The sequence below is a fragment of the Onychostoma macrolepis genome, chromosome 06 (genome assembly GCF_012432095.1).
Source record: "Onychostoma macrolepis isolate SWU-2019 chromosome 06, ASM1243209v1, whole genome shotgun sequence".
In the NCBI taxonomy this organism is placed as follows: domain Eukaryota; kingdom Metazoa; phylum Chordata; class Actinopteri; order Cypriniformes; family Cyprinidae; genus Onychostoma; species Onychostoma macrolepis.
Window position 1 is genome coordinate 4,258,131 of NC_081160.1, and position 18,452 is coordinate 4,276,582.

The 18,452-nt window shown below is 35.5% G+C and overlaps 1 protein-coding gene across 2 annotated transcripts in view; it reads left to right on the forward strand.

Moving 5' to 3' along the window:
* nbeal1 (neurobeachin-like 1) overlaps positions 1-18,452 on the forward strand; it is a 61,763-nt gene that overhangs the window by 30,358 nt on the left and 12,953 nt on the right. For both annotated transcript variants that reach the window (XM_058778393.1, XM_058778394.1), the window contains 25 exons: positions 22-141; positions 245-631; positions 1,726-1,815; positions 1,946-2,120; positions 3,135-3,268; positions 3,352-3,511; positions 4,815-4,917; positions 5,028-5,184; positions 6,581-6,739; positions 7,515-7,674; positions 8,541-8,629; positions 8,943-9,494; positions 10,225-10,400; positions 11,067-11,355; positions 12,261-12,572; positions 12,757-12,906; positions 13,497-13,654; positions 13,798-13,922; positions 14,215-14,338; positions 15,143-15,291; positions 15,383-15,516; positions 16,354-16,455; positions 16,548-16,643; positions 16,740-16,864; positions 17,758-17,898. In XM_058778393.1, coding sequence (XP_058634376.1) covers positions 22-141; positions 245-631; positions 1,726-1,815; positions 1,946-2,120; positions 3,135-3,268; positions 3,352-3,511; positions 4,815-4,917; positions 5,028-5,184; positions 6,581-6,739; positions 7,515-7,674; positions 8,541-8,629; positions 8,943-9,494; positions 10,225-10,400; positions 11,067-11,355; positions 12,261-12,572; positions 12,757-12,906; positions 13,497-13,654; positions 13,798-13,922; positions 14,215-14,338; positions 15,143-15,291; positions 15,383-15,516; positions 16,354-16,455; positions 16,548-16,643; positions 16,740-16,864; positions 17,758-17,898 — 4,367 coding nt within the window. The remainder of the gene's footprint in view (positions 1-21; positions 142-244; positions 632-1,725; positions 1,816-1,945; positions 2,121-3,134; positions 3,269-3,351; positions 3,512-4,814; positions 4,918-5,027; positions 5,185-6,580; positions 6,740-7,514; positions 7,675-8,540; positions 8,630-8,942; positions 9,495-10,224; positions 10,401-11,066; positions 11,356-12,260; positions 12,573-12,756; positions 12,907-13,496; positions 13,655-13,797; positions 13,923-14,214; positions 14,339-15,142; positions 15,292-15,382; positions 15,517-16,353; positions 16,456-16,547; positions 16,644-16,739; positions 16,865-17,757; positions 17,899-18,452) is intronic.

The window sequence follows — 18,452 nt, forward strand, 5'->3', positions numbered from 1 at the left end:
TGGTTTGTATTTGACCTTCAGCACAGTATTGGTGTGGTTCACGTGCCGGGGAAGAGGCCGTTTGGCCAGAGCCTGGTCTACATCTTTGTTGATGGACAGCAGAAGCTATCAGCACCTTTAAAATACCCAACCATGACTGAGGTGAGAGAAACAACTCTATAAATACTTTTTGTATTTGAAAACCCACCTAAAACTCCCTGTGTCAGTTCGGTTTAGTCTTTGATTGTGTGTATCTCTCTCGCAGGCCTTCACGTCATGCTGTATCGGTTCAGCGGGTCACCGCACCACAACACCTCCTCCCTCTCAGATCCCAGATCCCCCGTTTTCCGGAGGCAATCCTTCCGGACGCTCATCCTTTGGCGCTATCCTCCCGGGCTGGGGCGGCCTGCTAGGGACCAAACCTGAGTCCGTCACCAAACTGATTTCCGCCGGGACTCAGGACAGTGAGTGGGGCAGTCCTACCTCACTGCAAGGGCAGCTGGGAAGTGTCATGGTCTTCCACGAGCCCCTCCAAGCCAGTCACGTCAAAGCCCTCTGTAGCGCAGGACCAAACTGCATTTCTCCCTTTAAAAGTCAAGAGGCTGAACTCGGAGACCTGGCGCCCAAACTTCTGCTACACTATTCTCCAAAGGTGAGCTGTCTTTATAGGTCAATGTAAACTAGGGCTGAGCTTTATAAAATGATGCACAATAATAATCTATGTTATATTAACCTAATGGATTTATATATATATATATATATAATATTATTATTATTTATTTTTTTATCTTGATCTTCTTTTGACATCTTGTCTCATGTCACTGTTGTCTTAGTTAATTATTTGTGGGGAAGAAAAAACATTTTTGAAACTTGACACCACAATTGAGTGATAAATCAACATTTGAATCAACATATGAATAATATTTTACAATTAATGTTAAATAGTTCGTGATTATTTCACATTATTTTGTCATGTTTATAGTTCTACATGTAATAATTCAGATGTTTATGTTGGATTTTCATGTTTGAAGATTGAAATTCAGTGTCTGGTACAAGGGTAAAACAAATCTGTGCATAAGGCTTTTAAAAAGTATCATATAAAATTAAATTGTTCAAAAAATGTATAAATTCATTTGTAATGTTACGAAAGTTTTCTATTTCAAATGAATGCTGTTCTTTTAAACTTTCCATTCATCTAAGGATCGTTAAAAAAGCAGCACAACTGTTTTGAACATTGATAATAAGAAGAAAAGTTTCTTGAGCAGCAAATCAGCATATTAGACTGATTTCTGAAGGGTCATGTGACACTGAAGACTGGAGTAATAATGCTGAATATTCAGCTTTGATCACAGGAATAAATTACATTTTAAAAATATATTCAAACAGAAAATAATAATTTTTTTAAATGTAATAATATTTCACAATATTTTCATTTTTTACTGTATTTTTGATCAAATAAATTTAGCCTTGTTGAGCAGAAAAGACTTCTTTCAAAAACATTAAAATATTTTACCGACCCCAATACTTTTAAATGGTATTGTATGTAAATGATTAAGGCATGCTTAAAAAGTTGATGTCTGTTAGTTTGATTAAAAATCAACTGCTGAGACACACAAGTGACCGAAATTAATAATAAACACTAATTTATGTATTTGCTCTGTAACATCATAAATGTCAATTATTCCTGTTTGCGAAATAACTTTTTTAACATGTACATGACTAATCATTGTCTTTTTGCATGTACAGGCATGTAGAAAACCAATTTGTCTGGATTTGTCCCCTAATATGCTGCACGGTCGCCTGACAGGAAATAAAGTGGTCAACTGGGATATCAAAGTATGTATGCAGTTTCCCTTCCTTTGAACTTTGCTTTTTGCTGAGTGTTATAATCTGTGTAATCAAGTGTGTTTTCTGTAATTCTCCTTCTACTTAAACACATGCTCACACTCTCTCTGGTCTTTTGTAGGACATGATCAACTGTGTTGGCGGGCTTCCTGTGTTGCTCCCAATCTTGGAACAGCTGACTTTGTTAACCCCTGATTTGTATCACGTGGACCCCTCGGGGTCAGAGTTCATCACCCCCGACTCAACCACACCTGCTGATGGAGACTGGGTCATACTGCCCTCAAACAGAGCGTCAGGTGAGCACACGTTCTTTATAAGTAACTAAAACTAATCTTTTTTTTTTTTTTTTTTTATTGATAAAAGTAATGCTAAAATAAAATATAAATATTAGATGAAAAACTAAAAAAAAGAAGAAAAAAATAGAAATGATAAAAATCACAATTAGAAATTAGAATTGGAATTTGGTTTCATTACACTGTAAAAAGTGATAAGTTGACTTAACTTAAAAAAAATTGAGGAAACCCGTTGCCTTAATTTTTAAGTAAATGATAATTAAAAAAATAAGTTAATTGAATTGTCAAGTTCACTTAACTTTTTTTTTTTTAAATGATGATGTACTTAATAATTTTAAGGCAACGGGTTTCCTAAATTTTTTTTTAAAGTTAAGTCAACTTATCACTTTTTACAGTGTACTAAAGTTATTAAAACTGAAATAAATATAAATGAAAGTGAAACAGAAATCTAAAAATAGTAAAACTGACAAAAGCACATAACAAAATTACTAAAATTTAAAATAAAAAATGAAAATATAAAAAGCAAAAGATCTTTTGCATCTCAAGGATCTCATCACCTGCTCCTTTTCTGTATTTATGATTAAATTTATGACTGTTAAAGTTTTTTCATGAATAGAAATAAAGCTGAAATAAAAAAAATAGTTAGTCAACCTCCAAAAAAAATGAAAAAAGGTTTAAATTATTATTATTATTACTATATAAAGTACTAACGTTAGTAAAACTGAAATAAATATAATTGAAGTAGAAATATAGTAAATACTGGACGTAAATTGTAAAAAAAAAAGACAAAAGCACGTAGAAATGACTAAAACTAAAATTAATATTAAAAGTCAAAATATAAAAGTAATAGCTAATGAAAAATATGAATAAATAATACTACAATAACCATGTTATTTGCTTGTTATGTGACTGATCTTTTGCATCTTAAATATGTCACTGCCTGCCTCTTTTCTGTATTTATGATTAATATGCCTTAATAATGTTGCGATATGATGTTTGTGAACATTTATTATTCAGAGGCCAGACTGGAGAAGAATCTCGTGGCGACGTTCTTGCTGGTGATCAAGCATTTCCTGCAGAGACATCCCATAAACCAAGAAACCCTTCTGCACTCACACGCTGTGGCCACATTAGGAGCTCTGCTGCAGAAGGTACCCATAGTTCTCTTTCCTTTTGTTCCTCAGTGTTTCACTCTGTATGTCTTCATTCGCTGTCGGTTTGTGTGTGCGCGCAGCTGCCAGCGTTCCTGGTGGACGTGAGCGTGCTGGTGGCGGTTCAGCTGTTGACTGAACAGATGACGTATGAGAAGAACTCGCAGCTTCTGCAGCAGCTCCACACACACCTGCTCTTCAACTTCAGTATCTGGAACCAAGGAGATTTCCCATTGCGCATCGGTCAGTCTGTGTCTGTGTGTGTGTTTGGGAGATTTATTCATGCTGCATTTATGTTTGTTTAAACAAGCAAACTGTTTTGTTCATGCATGCTTTTGTTAAACAAACTGATTTTCATTATTTTTGTTGAATGTTTTAATGGTTTCTGATTATAGAGAGCGACAGTCGGGTTGTAGAAGTAAAAATCCCATTCATTTTCTCCGTAGCAAAATGTATTATTATTTTTTTTTCTAACTTGATTGGCAAATGAAGAAAAAAGCAAGTTTTAAACTGCATTTAAAAACTTGCTTTTTTCTTGCTTTTTTAATGATTTATTAATTTACTTTATGGTTTTATTAATTTACGCTTTAAAACACATTGATTAAAATGTTTTATACAGTATTTATATGTACATGTCTTTTTTTTATTTAAATTATTTCTTTAATGCATATTTTCATTATTTTATTTAACTACATTTAAAAAAATTAAGTAAAAGTTTTAATTGTCTATTAATATGTACCAGCAATAATTTTATTTATCTTTTCATTTTAATATTTGAATTATTAAATTGATTACTCATAATTGATAACTAAATTACATTATTATAAAATAATAATTTAAAATATATAAAATAAATTATTTTTTATTACAGTCTTTCATATTATATATTTAATTATATAGTCCTCCATAACCATGTTATGTATATATAAATATACACATACAGTATATATTTTGAAAATATTTATATGTAAATACATTTATATATTTATATTCTTATATTTTATATTTAATATATAAACAACATATTTTTCTTAAATTTATACATGCATGTGTTTGTATTTATAAATACATAATTAATGTACACAGTATACACACACACACACACACACACACACACACACACACACACACATACATATATATGTGTGTGTGTGTGTGTGTGTATGTATGTATGTATGTATGTATGTATATATATATATATGTATGTGTGTGTAAACAAACATTTATTTTGGATGCGATTAATCGTTTGACAGCACTAATTATATTATATTATATTATATTATATTTTAAGAAAATACATATATATATTCTTCTGTAGAATCAAGTTATTGTGATTTTTTTTTTTTTTTATTAAAAAGTTTTTTTTAAATTTCATTAAAAAAACTGGACTACCCATAATCTGGAAGATGGATTTCAAAACTCTGAAATCCCTACGAAGAAAATGAATGAAACAAATCCTTCCAGAGCCTCTTGCTCTGTTCACTCTCACAGTTTTTTGGGGCTGTTATACTTTTGCGCTGATCTTGATGTGTTTTTCATGGTAAAGGTCACATCCAGTACATGTCCACCGTCATCAAAGACAGCAGGAAGCAGTTCAGGAAGAAATATGGAGTGCAGTTCCTGCTGGACACAGTTCGCCTTTACTATGGGTAAGACTACTTCTCTCACAATCCCTTTGCTATCACCTCACAGCTGTTCTGCCTCTTTCTCTCTCCATCAAGTCCGTCTCCATCAAATCTGTTCTCTCTTTCCTTTCTAGTTCTGGATGTAAAGATGCAGATTTGAGTGAGGACGACGTCAAGACAATCAGAGCTTCTCTCTGTGGCCTTCTAAAGTATTACATCAGCAAGGGAACCACCCATGAGGAGATCCAGAGCATTCTGGGATACATCGCTGCCATTGGAGATGAGGAACAGGTGAGAAGAGGAAGATGCTGGTAGACTCTACTGCTGTGAATTTTCAGCATCATTGCTCCAGTCTTCAGTGTCACACGATTCTTCAGAAATCATTCTTTCTGCTCAGGAAACATTTCTGATTATTATCAATGTTGAAAACAGTGCTGCTTCATTTTTTTTTTTTTTGTAGAAACCTTGATACATTTTTAAGGTTTGTTTGATGAGAAGAAAGTAAAAAAAAAAAATAGCATGTATTAGAAATAGAAATATTTTGTAACGTTATATGAAAAATTACTGTCCCTTTCTGGCCGTACTGGTTTCTTTAAAGCTGCAGTCTGTAACTTTTTTGAGTTCAAAATTTACAAAATGCGTATAATAGCGAGTACACCATGAATCCATTTTCCAAACCGTGTTTTTGGCTTGTCCTGAATCACTACGGTACACCTATAATAGGTGTTTGTATTCAGACTATTTTAGACTGGTTCGGGTAGGTACCGCTGCGGAGTAGCCCAGTACCTGCGTGATTCGTCATAGACACAAACAGAGAGAAGTAGCTCCGGCTACAATGTTCTTCCGCAAGATGCATGCAGTTCTGTTTATTAACCGCTACAGCGCCAAAATTGACAGACTGCAGCTTTAATACTAAAAAGAGTGTACTTTTCCATCACCACTGCAGTGCATTGTTTATTATTTACAACTATTTACAAAGTTAACAAGGTATTCATTAATTTTCATAAGTTTAAATTAAGTTGCAAGTTTTTAATTTTTAAAATTGAAAAAAAATTTTTTTTTATAATTTTTAAATTTTTAAATTGTTTTTCAGTGTTTTCACTAGTTGGTATATCAGTTTTTTGTTTTTCTTGAGCATTATTTTAGCTTTAATATTCAATTAACTTAAATTCAGTTACATGAATTATTAACTTCTTAATAAGTTTTAGCTACTTTATTAAAAGATTACAAATTAAAATATCTTATGTTCATAATTCTGCATTTAAATCACGTTTCAAAAATGTTTAAACAGAAATATGCCAACTGTCAGCCTGATTGCACAAGGCTTCCTTAACACAGACTAGTTATTCAGAGTCCGTCTAGTTTTTTTTATTTATTTATTTTTTGAAAACTATAACTATATTTTTGATACTATATAGTGATAAGGTAATGTCTGTGTGTGTGTCTAGGAAAGAAGCACTCTCCTTTATTGTTATTGATTTGCCCTTTCTAATCAGTAGAGCAAACATCCTCTGTCTTTCTCCATTTTAATTATTTCTAAACCTCAATGTGCTTAACCGCAAACTGGATTTACTGCCCTGCAAATTCATTTAATTGCTGTCTCTTCCAGTTTCACCTGCTCTTATCACTTATTAGCAATAAACATTAACTAAACATGGAGTTGAAATCAGTGCCTGTGCTGTTGCAGCTGTGTGGGATCCTGGAGCTGCTGCTGACTCTACTGCAGACCAGCGCGGCGCGGGACCAGCTCTTCCTGCTGCTGTTTGAACCGGGAGCGGCCGACTCCTGCTACGCCCTGCTGCTCAACAACAAACACTCCGACCGCCTCCGAGAGCTCGTCTTCAAGGTGCACTTCATACTCTGAGCAGCTTCTCTAAAGCAACTACAGTCATTTAGGGATTTGAAAAAGCCAAAACTTTAAGGAATCGTTCACACAAAAATGTCCTCACGCTCAGGCCGTGCAAGATGTTGATGAGTTTGTTTCTTCATGTGAACAGTTTTGGAGAAATGTAGCATTACATCACTTGCTCACCAATGGATCCTCAGCAGTGAATGGGTGCCATCAGAATGAGAGTCCAAACAGCTGATAAAAACATCACAATAATCCACAAGTAATCCATATGACTGTACATCAGTTAATGTCTAGTGAAGTGAAAAGCTGTGTATTTGTAAGAAATAATACATCAAGTTGTTTTTAACTTCAAACCAGCTTAAATACGAGTCCTCTATCTATAATATTGCTTTCTCCAGTGAAAGAATTGTCTTGTCTGAATCAGGAGAGAAATGTGCACAAATCAAGCACCGTTACAAGCCAAAACAGTTCAAAACAAATATTGTGATGTTTTTATCAGCTGTTTGGACCTGCAGCAGTAAATGTAAAATTGTAGTTGCATAATGAGCTTAATCATTACTTATTATTCATTCTAATAATTTGAAAAGTCACAATAACTATATTTTGATATACATTCATATTAGAATGCTCATTAACTATAAATTTGCTTTATGCGATGCCTAATGCATTATAAAATATTTGATGATGACTGTGGTAAATTCAAATGAAATGTTGAATCTTTGTCAAATGCAAGTGTTATTAGTCTAAATGTTGTTGTGTGTTTCTGCAGCTGTTTGAGCGGATGCTGAAGTGTGATCGTGTGTATGAGAAGAGCAAACAGAGGTTACGCTTGAGGGACGTGGGATACACTGGCCTCAGTCTGCTGTTCTCAGACCAGCACCTCACATCCACCCTCATCAAGTGCCTCCTTCACCAAGTGCTGTCTACTGGTCAGTCTGATGAAAACCCAGCACATGCAGTACGCCGTTAAAGGCATAGTCCCTCCAAATATGAAAATTCTGTCATTATTTATTCAAACCCGTATGAGTTGCTTTCTTCTGGGGAACATAAAATAAGAATTTTTTGAAGTATGTTTGTCAACAATTTCACGTTCCCACTGACTTCAATTTAATTTTTTTGGCCATACAATGGAAGTCAAGGGAGCCGATACTGTTTGCTTACCGACTTCTTGTTCCACAGAACAAAGCCTAAGAGGTTTGACTGAGAATTTTCATTTTGACTGGACTATTTAATAATGATATATTTATAAGGACTTTGGTGGAAATCAAAATGGTGGAAAAAATATCAAAATAATTTACATATTTGTCAAATATCAGCTGAAAAATGTATGTAAAATAAATAGAAAATTGTAATCATTGCTATTTTTCCCTCTCTGTCGCTCTTGCTCTCTCTCTCTCTATGTAATTTGAGTGTAATTTCAGTATCATTAAGATACTAGTTTTTATGAAATATATGGTTTTTATTTTTATATAGTTTGTGTGATTTTGTTATTTTTATTGTCTTTTTTATATGTAGTTTTCACTAATTTTATTTCAGTTTCAGGTATTTTAGTACATCGAGAAAGCAAATGTGGCCTTGGAAATTTTAATTAATCTAAATCTAAATAAATATGGATTTTATATTACATAAGTATAATATTTATATTGTATGTTTTTTATATTTTATTTTATTTCAGGTAACAAAAATTGTTTAGTTTTAGTTAAGCATATCCCTTATATTAAAACACCGTTCATTGATGAGGCCACACTGAATTTGTGATGTGAAATGTTTTTCCATAAATCTCTTTGTCCTCTAGATACTGTTATAAACTATAAAGATCTGATGGCTGTAGTTCTGCTGACCCATAAAGCCGGGCCCAGCATTCGCCTGACTGTATGCAAGAGGGTGAGAGCATTTATTACATCAATACACCACAGTTATTAGTGCTAACAAAAACAAAAAACATATTTTTTAAGGAATAGCTCAGAAAGGAAAAGTTTCACTCAAAACATGTTAGATATTTTTTACTGTGGAGCACAAAAAGAGTTGCTTTGTGTGAAGAAAAGACCAAACTGAGCTTTCCCCTTAACTAATATAAAATAGTGTTTGGAAGAAAAAAAAACCCTTAACTGTGCACTAAATGAAATAAATGACAGATAAATACTTTGGATGTCTTGTAATGTTTTCATCCTTTATATCCTCCTCTTATTTCCTGCAGCTGTATGCGCTGCTGCAGTCTCAGCAGGACGCAGCGCAGCAGATCTCCAGGCAGATGTGTTGGCAGGGCACTCTAATGAGTTTGTTTGTCCGGAGCCCCGGGAGCGACGGAGGTTCCAGTTCGGGCCGTGGTGACGCGGCCAGCCTGGGGAGTTTCGAGCTGAGCCGCAGCAGCGGAGGAAACCGCCTGGAGCCTCCTCTGGAGCGCAGGCCTGTGGGAGACGGCGTGGGGAGGCTTGAGGAGCGAGACAGCGCCTCAGACAGCAGGTCCATAGACAGCCTGGACAACGGAGAGCTGATGTCCCTCTCTGAAACACCAGGAGACGCGCCGACACCTAAAGCTTGGGGCGGGAAAGCAGGGGTTTTGAGTTTGGACCTGTCCCAGGTGCATCTGTTCGATCACGGGGACAGCGGCAGTCAGACTCCAGGCAGCATGCCAAGCACACCGTCTCCTCTGGAGAACGCAAAGCCCTTCCCTGGAGCTTCCTCTCTGAATGATGACAGTTTCCTGTTTAGTGACAATGTGTCCCTGGGAGAGTCTTTTAACAGTGAGGTGAGACCAAACATCTGATGTGTTTCAGTGGAACAGGCCGTGACATTTATCACTTCTTTGTACTAATTATTTAGTTATTTTTCATGTTCTTAACAAGAAGTACCTGATAATTAGTACTATAATGAAGAGTGACTCTAAAATATAATTTATAGATGAGCCACATTTAAAGGCATTGTAAAATGCTTATTATCTGTGACCGCACATTCAATATTAATGTGGCAAGTTGTTACAGGGTGATTTAACTAATTTGCTTGCCAGAATAGTTGTGTGTTTTGATTCTTAATAATAATGCTTTTAATTTTTTTATTAAACATTGTTGACTTTTATCATATTGCTATTGTAAACATTTTAGAAAAGCTTTGTAAAAACTGTGGTAAAATCACAGCTTTTGTGGTAAAAACACAGCTCATTGCTTTAGCACATTATAATTCACTACTCATCAAAATTAATATTTTTATTCACAACGATGCATTAAAGTGATCAAAAGTGACAGTAAAGACATTTAAAATGTAACAAAATATTTCTGTTTCTAATAAATGCTGAATATAATTTGATTATATAAATTGAATATAATAGTTAATATATATTATAGTTTATATATTACTAATATATTTATAATAGTATTTAGTTTCCACCAAAATACTATTATTATCCAGAGCCAATGTCCATTCATTTGCAGTCAGTCTTTTTGAAGTGGTTTATTGATTTAAGCCTCTGTCTTGCCGCCCAGCGTACGGAGGAGGAGTTGGCGCGTCTGCTGTTGGAGATCGTGTTGTGTGTCATGTGGAGAGGGGTAGAGGGGTCAGATGACACCGCCTGGCTGGAGAGAGGTCAGGTGTTCTCTGCCCTCACCAAACTGGGCACTGCCAATGAGCTGCTTCTGCCCGTCGACCACCTCAAACTCAGGTCAGACTACATCTCAAGTGTGCTTTCTTTGGAACTGCTGCTCAATGCTAGTGATGCACAAAAATACATTTATCACAGTCAAAGTGCAGCATTATGAAAGCACTAATTAAACGTCACCATTTTGGAAGTTAATTTTCAGCTGAATATTTTTGGTTGCTGAAGTTTGAGCTATCAGAATCGATTTGTGACCCTGGACCACAAAACCAGTCATAAGTGTCAATTTTTCAAAATTGAGATTTATACATCGGCTGAGAGCTGAATAAATAAGCTTTGCATTGATGTATGGTTTGTTATGATTGGACAATATTTGGCCGAGATACAACTATTTGAAAATCTGGAATCTAAGGGTGCAAAAAAATCAAAATATTGAGAAAATCGCCTTTAAAGTTGTCCAAATGAAGTTCTTAGCAATGCATATTACTAATCAAAAATGAAATTTTGATATGTTTACGGTAGGAAATGTACAAAATATCTTCATGGAACATGATCTTTACTTAATGTCCTAATGGTTTTTGGCATAAAAGAAAAATCAATCATTTTGACCCATACAATGTATTTTTGGCTATTACTACAAATATATCCCAGTGACTTAAGACTGGTTTTGTGGTCCAGGGTTACATTTGAACAGCATGTTGTTCATGCATTTAGTAATGTCTTTCTCCACAGTCTGATGGAGAGGATGTTGGAATTGGCCGTAACGGATAACCGAGAGGCGACGACGGCCACGCTGCCGCAGCACACGGAGAACGCTGTGCGTCTTCTGCACATGGTGCAGGACTTCCTTCAGGCTGAGGGGCTGGTGAATCCCGCTCTATGGACTGAGAAGGTTCTGGAGGAGACAGTGACTCTGATGGACGGGCTGATGGTGTGGTACGCCTCCGGCACGCAGTGGCTCCTGCTGTCTCAGGTGGGACTACGGCTGCTGCTTGGGTTCATGGCGCAGGAAGACCCACAGGTGAGAGATCATAAGGTCGTATTACCAATGCAAGGATGCGTTAACTCTATAAAACCTACTGTATAATATTTGATATGTGAATTTGTAAGTCTCTAAGTTAAATAAAATGTTATCAACATTAAAAACATCAAAACTAGAAGCCATTTCAGTATAATTAAATATATATCTACCTTCTGGTCATGATTCTTTTGCTGTGAAATCTTTAATGATTTTTATAAGGTAAACCCAAGAATAACTTTCATATTGTTAGTAATATTTCAAGATGAACACCTACTGAACTGAAGCAACTTAGTTTTACTTGATTATCCTTGCATTTATTTTTTAAATAATCATGTTAAAATGTGAGTTTTTGAGGAACTCTCAATCAGCATTGCATTGCATTGTATGTTTTGCTTTGATCACAAAACTAAGCATTTAAATTTTTATCTTACTAAGACAAATTATGGGGAGATACAGAGTGACGACTGATATTTATATGCATTTTATGCAAGTAGTCTGCTGTACAGTTAAAAAGATTTTCAGAATTTCATCTCACTTTTTGGCCGTAGAAATGTCAGCAACTGCACTAAATTGGGATTTTGCTCAAATTGGGCCTCTGAATGAAGTTGAAGTGTTTTCTTAAGATTATGAGTTCTATGTTCTCACTATACCGTGCTATATGAGCCATTACAAGAAATGTTTCTTGAACATTAAATCAGCATATTAGAATGATTTCTGAATGATCATGTGACCCTGAAGACTGGTGTAATGATGCTGACAGTTCAGCTTTGCAATATATTACAACAGAAAACATGTCCTTTAAATAATAATAATAATATTTCCCAATATCACTGTTTTTAACTTGCTCCAGTAGCATAGATCTAGAAATCTTTATTATTTATTCATGTTGTTCCTCATTGTGGCAGGTGTGTGCCATGGCTACAGCCAAACTGAATGGCATCTTGCAGACGAAGACAGTGGACTCTCAGGACGAGGCCTGTTATCTTCTGGGCCGTGTGGAGGGAATCCTCAGGCGCTCTGTGAGCAAGGAGCGGACAGAGGAGACCTACTCGTTTTTAGTGCCTCTCCTCCGTACCCTCCTGTCCAAGGTCCACAAACTACTCTACATGGAGCTGCACCTCCCTTCCCTCCCCGACACCAACGGAAGTCCGTCTTTCTTTGAGGACTTCCAGCTGTACTGCAGCTCTCCGGAGTGGAGGGTCTATTTGGATAAATATGTAAGATCTGGATTAATACACTAAATGGGGTCAATTGTGATTCTAAGCTGGATGAAGTCTCATGTATTTTCTAGTTTTGAGATGTTTAACAATTAGTACATTGTAGTAGTTTGTAGGAGTGGTTTCTGCTCTTCATTGCACCCAGTATTTTGTAAATCTGAATCTTGTGTATCTGTTTTATCAGATTATTCCCTACATGAAGCAATATGAGATCGAGACGTTCAGTCAGGGTCATGAGAACATGGCTCTTTACTGGAAGGACTGTTATGAGGCGTTCATGCTTAGTCTGCACCGCAGGGACCGAGAGAGAGGAGAGAGCAAGATACGCTTTCAGGTGCAAAAACATCTACACACACATACACCACCGTTTTTTTTTTTTTTTTTTTTTAAGAAATTTTTCAAAAGTGACGGTAAAGACATTTATAATGTTACATGTGATTCAGATTAATGCTGTTCTTTTGAACTTTCTATTCATCATAGAATCCTGAAAAAAAAGTATCATGTTTTCCTCAAAAATATGAAGCAGCACAGCTGTTTTCATCATTGATAATAATCAGAAATGTTTTTTGAGCAGAAAATCAGCATATTATGAATGGCTTCTTAAGGATCATTTGACACTGAAGGCTGGAATAATGATGCTGAAAATTCAGCTTTGATCACAGCAATAAATTACAATTTAAAATATATTCAAATAGAAAACGGATATTTTAAATTGTAATAATGTTTCCCAATATTACAGCTTTTACTGTATTTTACAATTTTTTAATCAAATCAAATTAAATGGATCCTTGGTGATAAGAAGAGAGACTTTTTTCAAAACTATTGAAACTTATTTTCAAAAACCTTTGAACAGCAGCGTGTAGAATTTCCCTTAAATTTAATGCAGAATTTACAAACATTTTCATTTCCCTCAAAAATCCTCAGGAGCAGTTTGTGGAAGCGTTCAGCCGTCGAGGTCGTCAGGAGAACCTGAGGTACAACAGCATGCTGAAACAAATCCACACGCAGAACAGCGCCATCCTCAGACAGTGGAGGGCAGCGCGCAGAGGGCTCTTCTGTGAGAGAGGACCCTGGGTGGACAAGTGAGTGTTGTTTCTGTCTGTAAATGTCACAGAGAACAGGAGAGGATACTGTTTGTGCTGGTGGAGGTGTTTTTGCCAGAATGTAACAGAATTTAAAAAAGAGAAAATTGTGCTAATTGATGTGGTCTGTTTGTGTTTGGCAGGCAGCAGAAGGACATACACTGGAAGCTCTCTAGCGCTGAGAACTACTCCCGTATGCGACTCAAACTGGTGCGGAATAACAACTTTGACCCCCATAGAGAAGCCAGTGCCTTGAGAGACAACCTAGGTAAGATATACACACTTAAAAACGGTCACTTGAAGGGCTGTAATCTGCGGATAATGAACGTGGATTTGCGCAGCTTGTCAGGGAACAGCGGCTCTTTGTAGTAAATGCTGCTCCATGTGAAATCACGCACGTGATGGAAATTTACCGCTGATTACAGAACCGGCTTTACTGACAAGATGTGCATTAAATATCACATGCGATATATCGTGCAGCCCTAGTCACTTGTAACTTCTATAAAATCTTGTGGTGGGCATTTCAGGAAGTAAATGGTTTTGTGTGTGTGTTACTTCAGGTGTGCAGCACCAGCAGGTAAACGCTGAGTCACTGTTGTTAGAGGCGGTGAAACAGGTGAAGGTCAGTGATCTGGAGGATGACATCCTGGAGCTCCTGGAGGAGGATCCTGCATCAGCCAATCAGTGAGTCTCAGTTTAGACGGACAGGAGCAGTAACCAATCACTGGAGCTAAATACAGAAATACACTTTTACTCAATAACTTGATGTGTAAACTCTTTGAAACACCTTGAATAATGTTCTTTTATCCATGTAAGATTATATTTTAGTTTTTTAAAATTTGATAATGATTTATGCCTGTTTTTCTTTGCATATAAAGGCCTTTATGGCTGTTTAAATTGCTTAGTTTGTTTACATTTTGACATTAACATGTCAAGGTGTTTTTTTGCATCATCAATTTTCATGTACAATACTGTTAAAGAGTTTCAGGTCAGTAAGATTTTTTTTATTGTTTTGAAAGAAGTCTCCTGTGCTCACCAAGGCTGCATTTATTTGATCAAAGCTACATTAAAAACAGTAAAATTGTGAAATATTATTGCAATTTAAAGTAACTGTTTTCTATGTGAATATATTTTAAAATGTAATTTATTCCTGTAATCCAAGCTGAGTTTTCAGAATCATTACTTCAGTCTTTAGTGTAACGTGATCCTTCAGAAATTGTAATATGCTGATTTGATGCTCAAATAACATTTCTGATTATTATTAAAGTTGAAAAAGTTGTGCTGCTTAATATTTTTGTGTAAACCATGATCTTTTAGGATTCTTTGATGAATAGAAAGTTCAAAAGAATGGCATTTACTTTAAATATTATTTTGTAAAATTATAAATCTCTTAAAAGCCACTTTTGATCAATTTAATGCGTCTTTACTGAATAAAAGTATTAATTTCTTAAGTTGTGCATGTAAACTCACTCGCCGTTGTTCTCTAAGGGCTGATTCTGAAGAGGCGGGTCAGAAGGAGAAGCTGGTGATCTCAGAGGACTGTGAGCTGGTCACGGTGGTTGATGTTTTTCTGGGTCGTCTGGAGCTCACCACACAACACATCTACTTCTACGACAGCAGCGCAGAGAAAGAGGAAGGTGAGGAGAAACTGGTACAGCGGTGTATCCAGCAGTGTGTGAAGGTCATCTGTATGAGGACAGAGATGATACAGATGTTCTGTGTTTTCAGGTGTAGGTCAGGACTTTAAATGGCCTCTGTCTCAGATCCGAGAGATTCACCTGCGCAGGTACAACCTCCGGCGCTCGGCTCTGGAGATCTTTCTCATCGACCAGACCAACTACTTCCTGAACTTCAAGAAGGAGGTCAGGAATCTTACAGCATGTTTTTCATCTTCTTTTTCTCTTTCCTATATGAACGTAATGCTACATGCAAACTCTTTAAAATGCTTCATAATGAGCTGATATTTGCTTTTTGTAAACACACTCATTGAGTCTCATTCACTAATAATTGAATGAATTATTCATTAGGAGAACTTCTTGTGGAAAAATTTCCACCTAATTTACAATAAGTGCTTGTGTGCCTTGACAGATTGCTTTTCTTTCTGTTTCGTAAGTCGCTTTGGATAAAAGTGTCTGCTAAATGCATAAATGTACAGTAAATGAACATGAATTTGTTTTTAACCTCATTCTAATGTTTATGAATTTGGAGTATTCTAAATGAGCAACAAACATCTATGTAAATGAGTGAAATGTCTATGTAAAAAAAGTATGTATGTTTTTGCATACCTGTGGTTTCAGTTATTCCTCTTTTTTTTTTTTTTTTTTTTTAATTTAGAATATATTTTTGTGTGAAAGATTATTGATTAATCATAATTTGAAGTTTTTGCTGTTTTTTTTATAGTTATTTTTTTATTTCAGTTTTAGTTTTAATTAACCAAAATAAACTAAATTAAAAATGTTGCTTTGGCAACTAGCTGAAATAAAAAAATCATTAAATATATATATATTATTATTATTATTATTATTATTTTATTTATTTTTTTATTTCAAGTAGCAAAAATTGTTTTATGCTTTTAGTCAATTATAATAACCCTAGATTTCACACAAAAAATTGTGCAGTACACGCGGTTAGTGAATGAGACCTATCGCCCCTTCCTTTGTTCAGTCTCTTATGATTGGTTGTTTCTGTTTGATTGACAGGTGCGTAATAAAGTGTACAGCCGGATGCTGCTGCTGCGTTCTCTCTCTATTCATGCCATTCACTCGCCGCAGGAGCTGCTCAAAGCCTCTGGACTCACACAGGTCACTGCGCACATGAAGCGTCTCTGTTTAAGGGTTTCATGTAGTACAACACTGAAGGTTTAGAGCTGACTTTTCCTTCTGTCTGTCATCAGAAATGGGTGAACAGGGAGATCTCAAACTTTGACTACCTGATGCAGTTGAACACAATAGCAGGACGAACGTATAATGATCTGGCTCAGTATCCTGTGGTGAGTGACACCTACACAGCCGCTCTGAGTTCTGTTTGAGCGCTCATTCGCTTCCTGAACGATCTTACAGTGTGTGACTTTCTCTGCTGATTTTAGTTCCCCTGGATCCTGTCGGATTATACGTCAGAGGAGCTGGATCTGTCCGATCCGCGGGTGTTCAGAGATCTCTCCAAACCTGTGGCTGTGCTGAACGAGAGGAACGCCAAAGCCGTCAGAGAGAAGTGTGTTTCTGTCTCAGTGTTCATTTAGTTTTATTAGCTAGTATAGTAAGTTTTAGTTAACTATAACAACACCTAGGCAACATTTTTAGTCATCATAGTCCCACTCTGAAGGATTTACCAAATAGTAGGCTGTGAAATTTCAGTTTTATAATATACCTTGCATTGGCTAAATACGGTAGCATTTATCCATCACACATAACACAATCCCAGAATGCATTGTGATGAACATGAAGAGTTTTGTAACTGATGGTGGAATCTTGATTATAAGCAAACTTTGTTCATTACTGAAAAGTTTCATTAACCTCTGATTAAAATACATTATTTCGTCCATTATTTGTATTTAAAATATTGTATTGTATTTTGTATTTGTAAGGGTCATTAGCTTGGCCACATGCTAACTTCAGACTATTGGAAATCTCTTAAAGTATTATTTTAAAGTTATTTATATACTATTATAATTTTTATCAATATTTTGGATTAGCTTTTTAGATTTCAGTTTTCAATTGTATATTTTTGTTTTTATTTTAAGGTTTAAATATTTAAATATTTGTCTTTCATTTATTTAGATTTCAGTTTTAGTCATTTTAGTACTTAAAAAGAAAATGAGAAATGTTGCCTAGGCAACGAAATGAAATCATTTTAATTTTAAGTTATATATTTTATTTTATTTTATTTCAGTTACCAGAATCCCATTTTTAATCATTTTAGTTTTAAAACTTACTCTGGTCTTGTATGGTGTTCTCTACTTTGAGGTGTTCCTTAGAAGCTAGCTTCCTATTTAACAGTGAAGCAGTTCACTAGGTTTAGGAACCGAGCAAATGTTTTGAATTTTGTGTCAGCAGTGAATGCAGCTGTGTGTAAATGAGGCTGATTGTAAATTGTTTATTCTGCAGATATGAGAGTTTTGAAGACCCCACGGGCACCATAGACCGTTTCCACTACGGCACGCACTACTCGAACGCCGCTGGAGTCATGCATTACCTCATTAGAGTCGAACCCTTTACATCCCTGCACATCCAGCTGCAGAGCGGCAGGTAATGCTTGTCTGACAGTGTGTCTTTTTGCCTTAAAATTCTGTTTCACTGTCTTTTGTGTCCTTTTTTATCAACTCACAATTGTTCTCAAAAATTATTCACTCAAATTATTTTGCATGTTTGAAAAGAAAAGGTTACTGAAGTGTAATTCATATAAAGGCCTCATATTCTAAGATTTTTTGTAGCGTTAATTTTTTAGGATTATTACAGTTTTTAAGGTCTGTCCCTTAGAATTAAACAGCCTATTTCTGCTAATGTACCTTTACAAATTCTTCAAATAAATGGTCTCTGTTATGATTGGCTTTTGACTGATTGATATTTAAACAAGGGCAATGGACCTTTTTCACATTTCTGGGTTTCTCAGCAGCGGAAGTCGTCATAGTTGGGTTAACTTGAAGAGCAGTGAATGGGAGAGTACCACAAATATATATTTTGCATTCCCATTTGCTCAAATAGCAAAAGAAACAATCCACAATAGTGTTTTCATGACTTTCAATAAAAAAAAAAAAAATTGACTGATAAGGGCAGTCAGAAGAGAGAACAATGTCAAATTT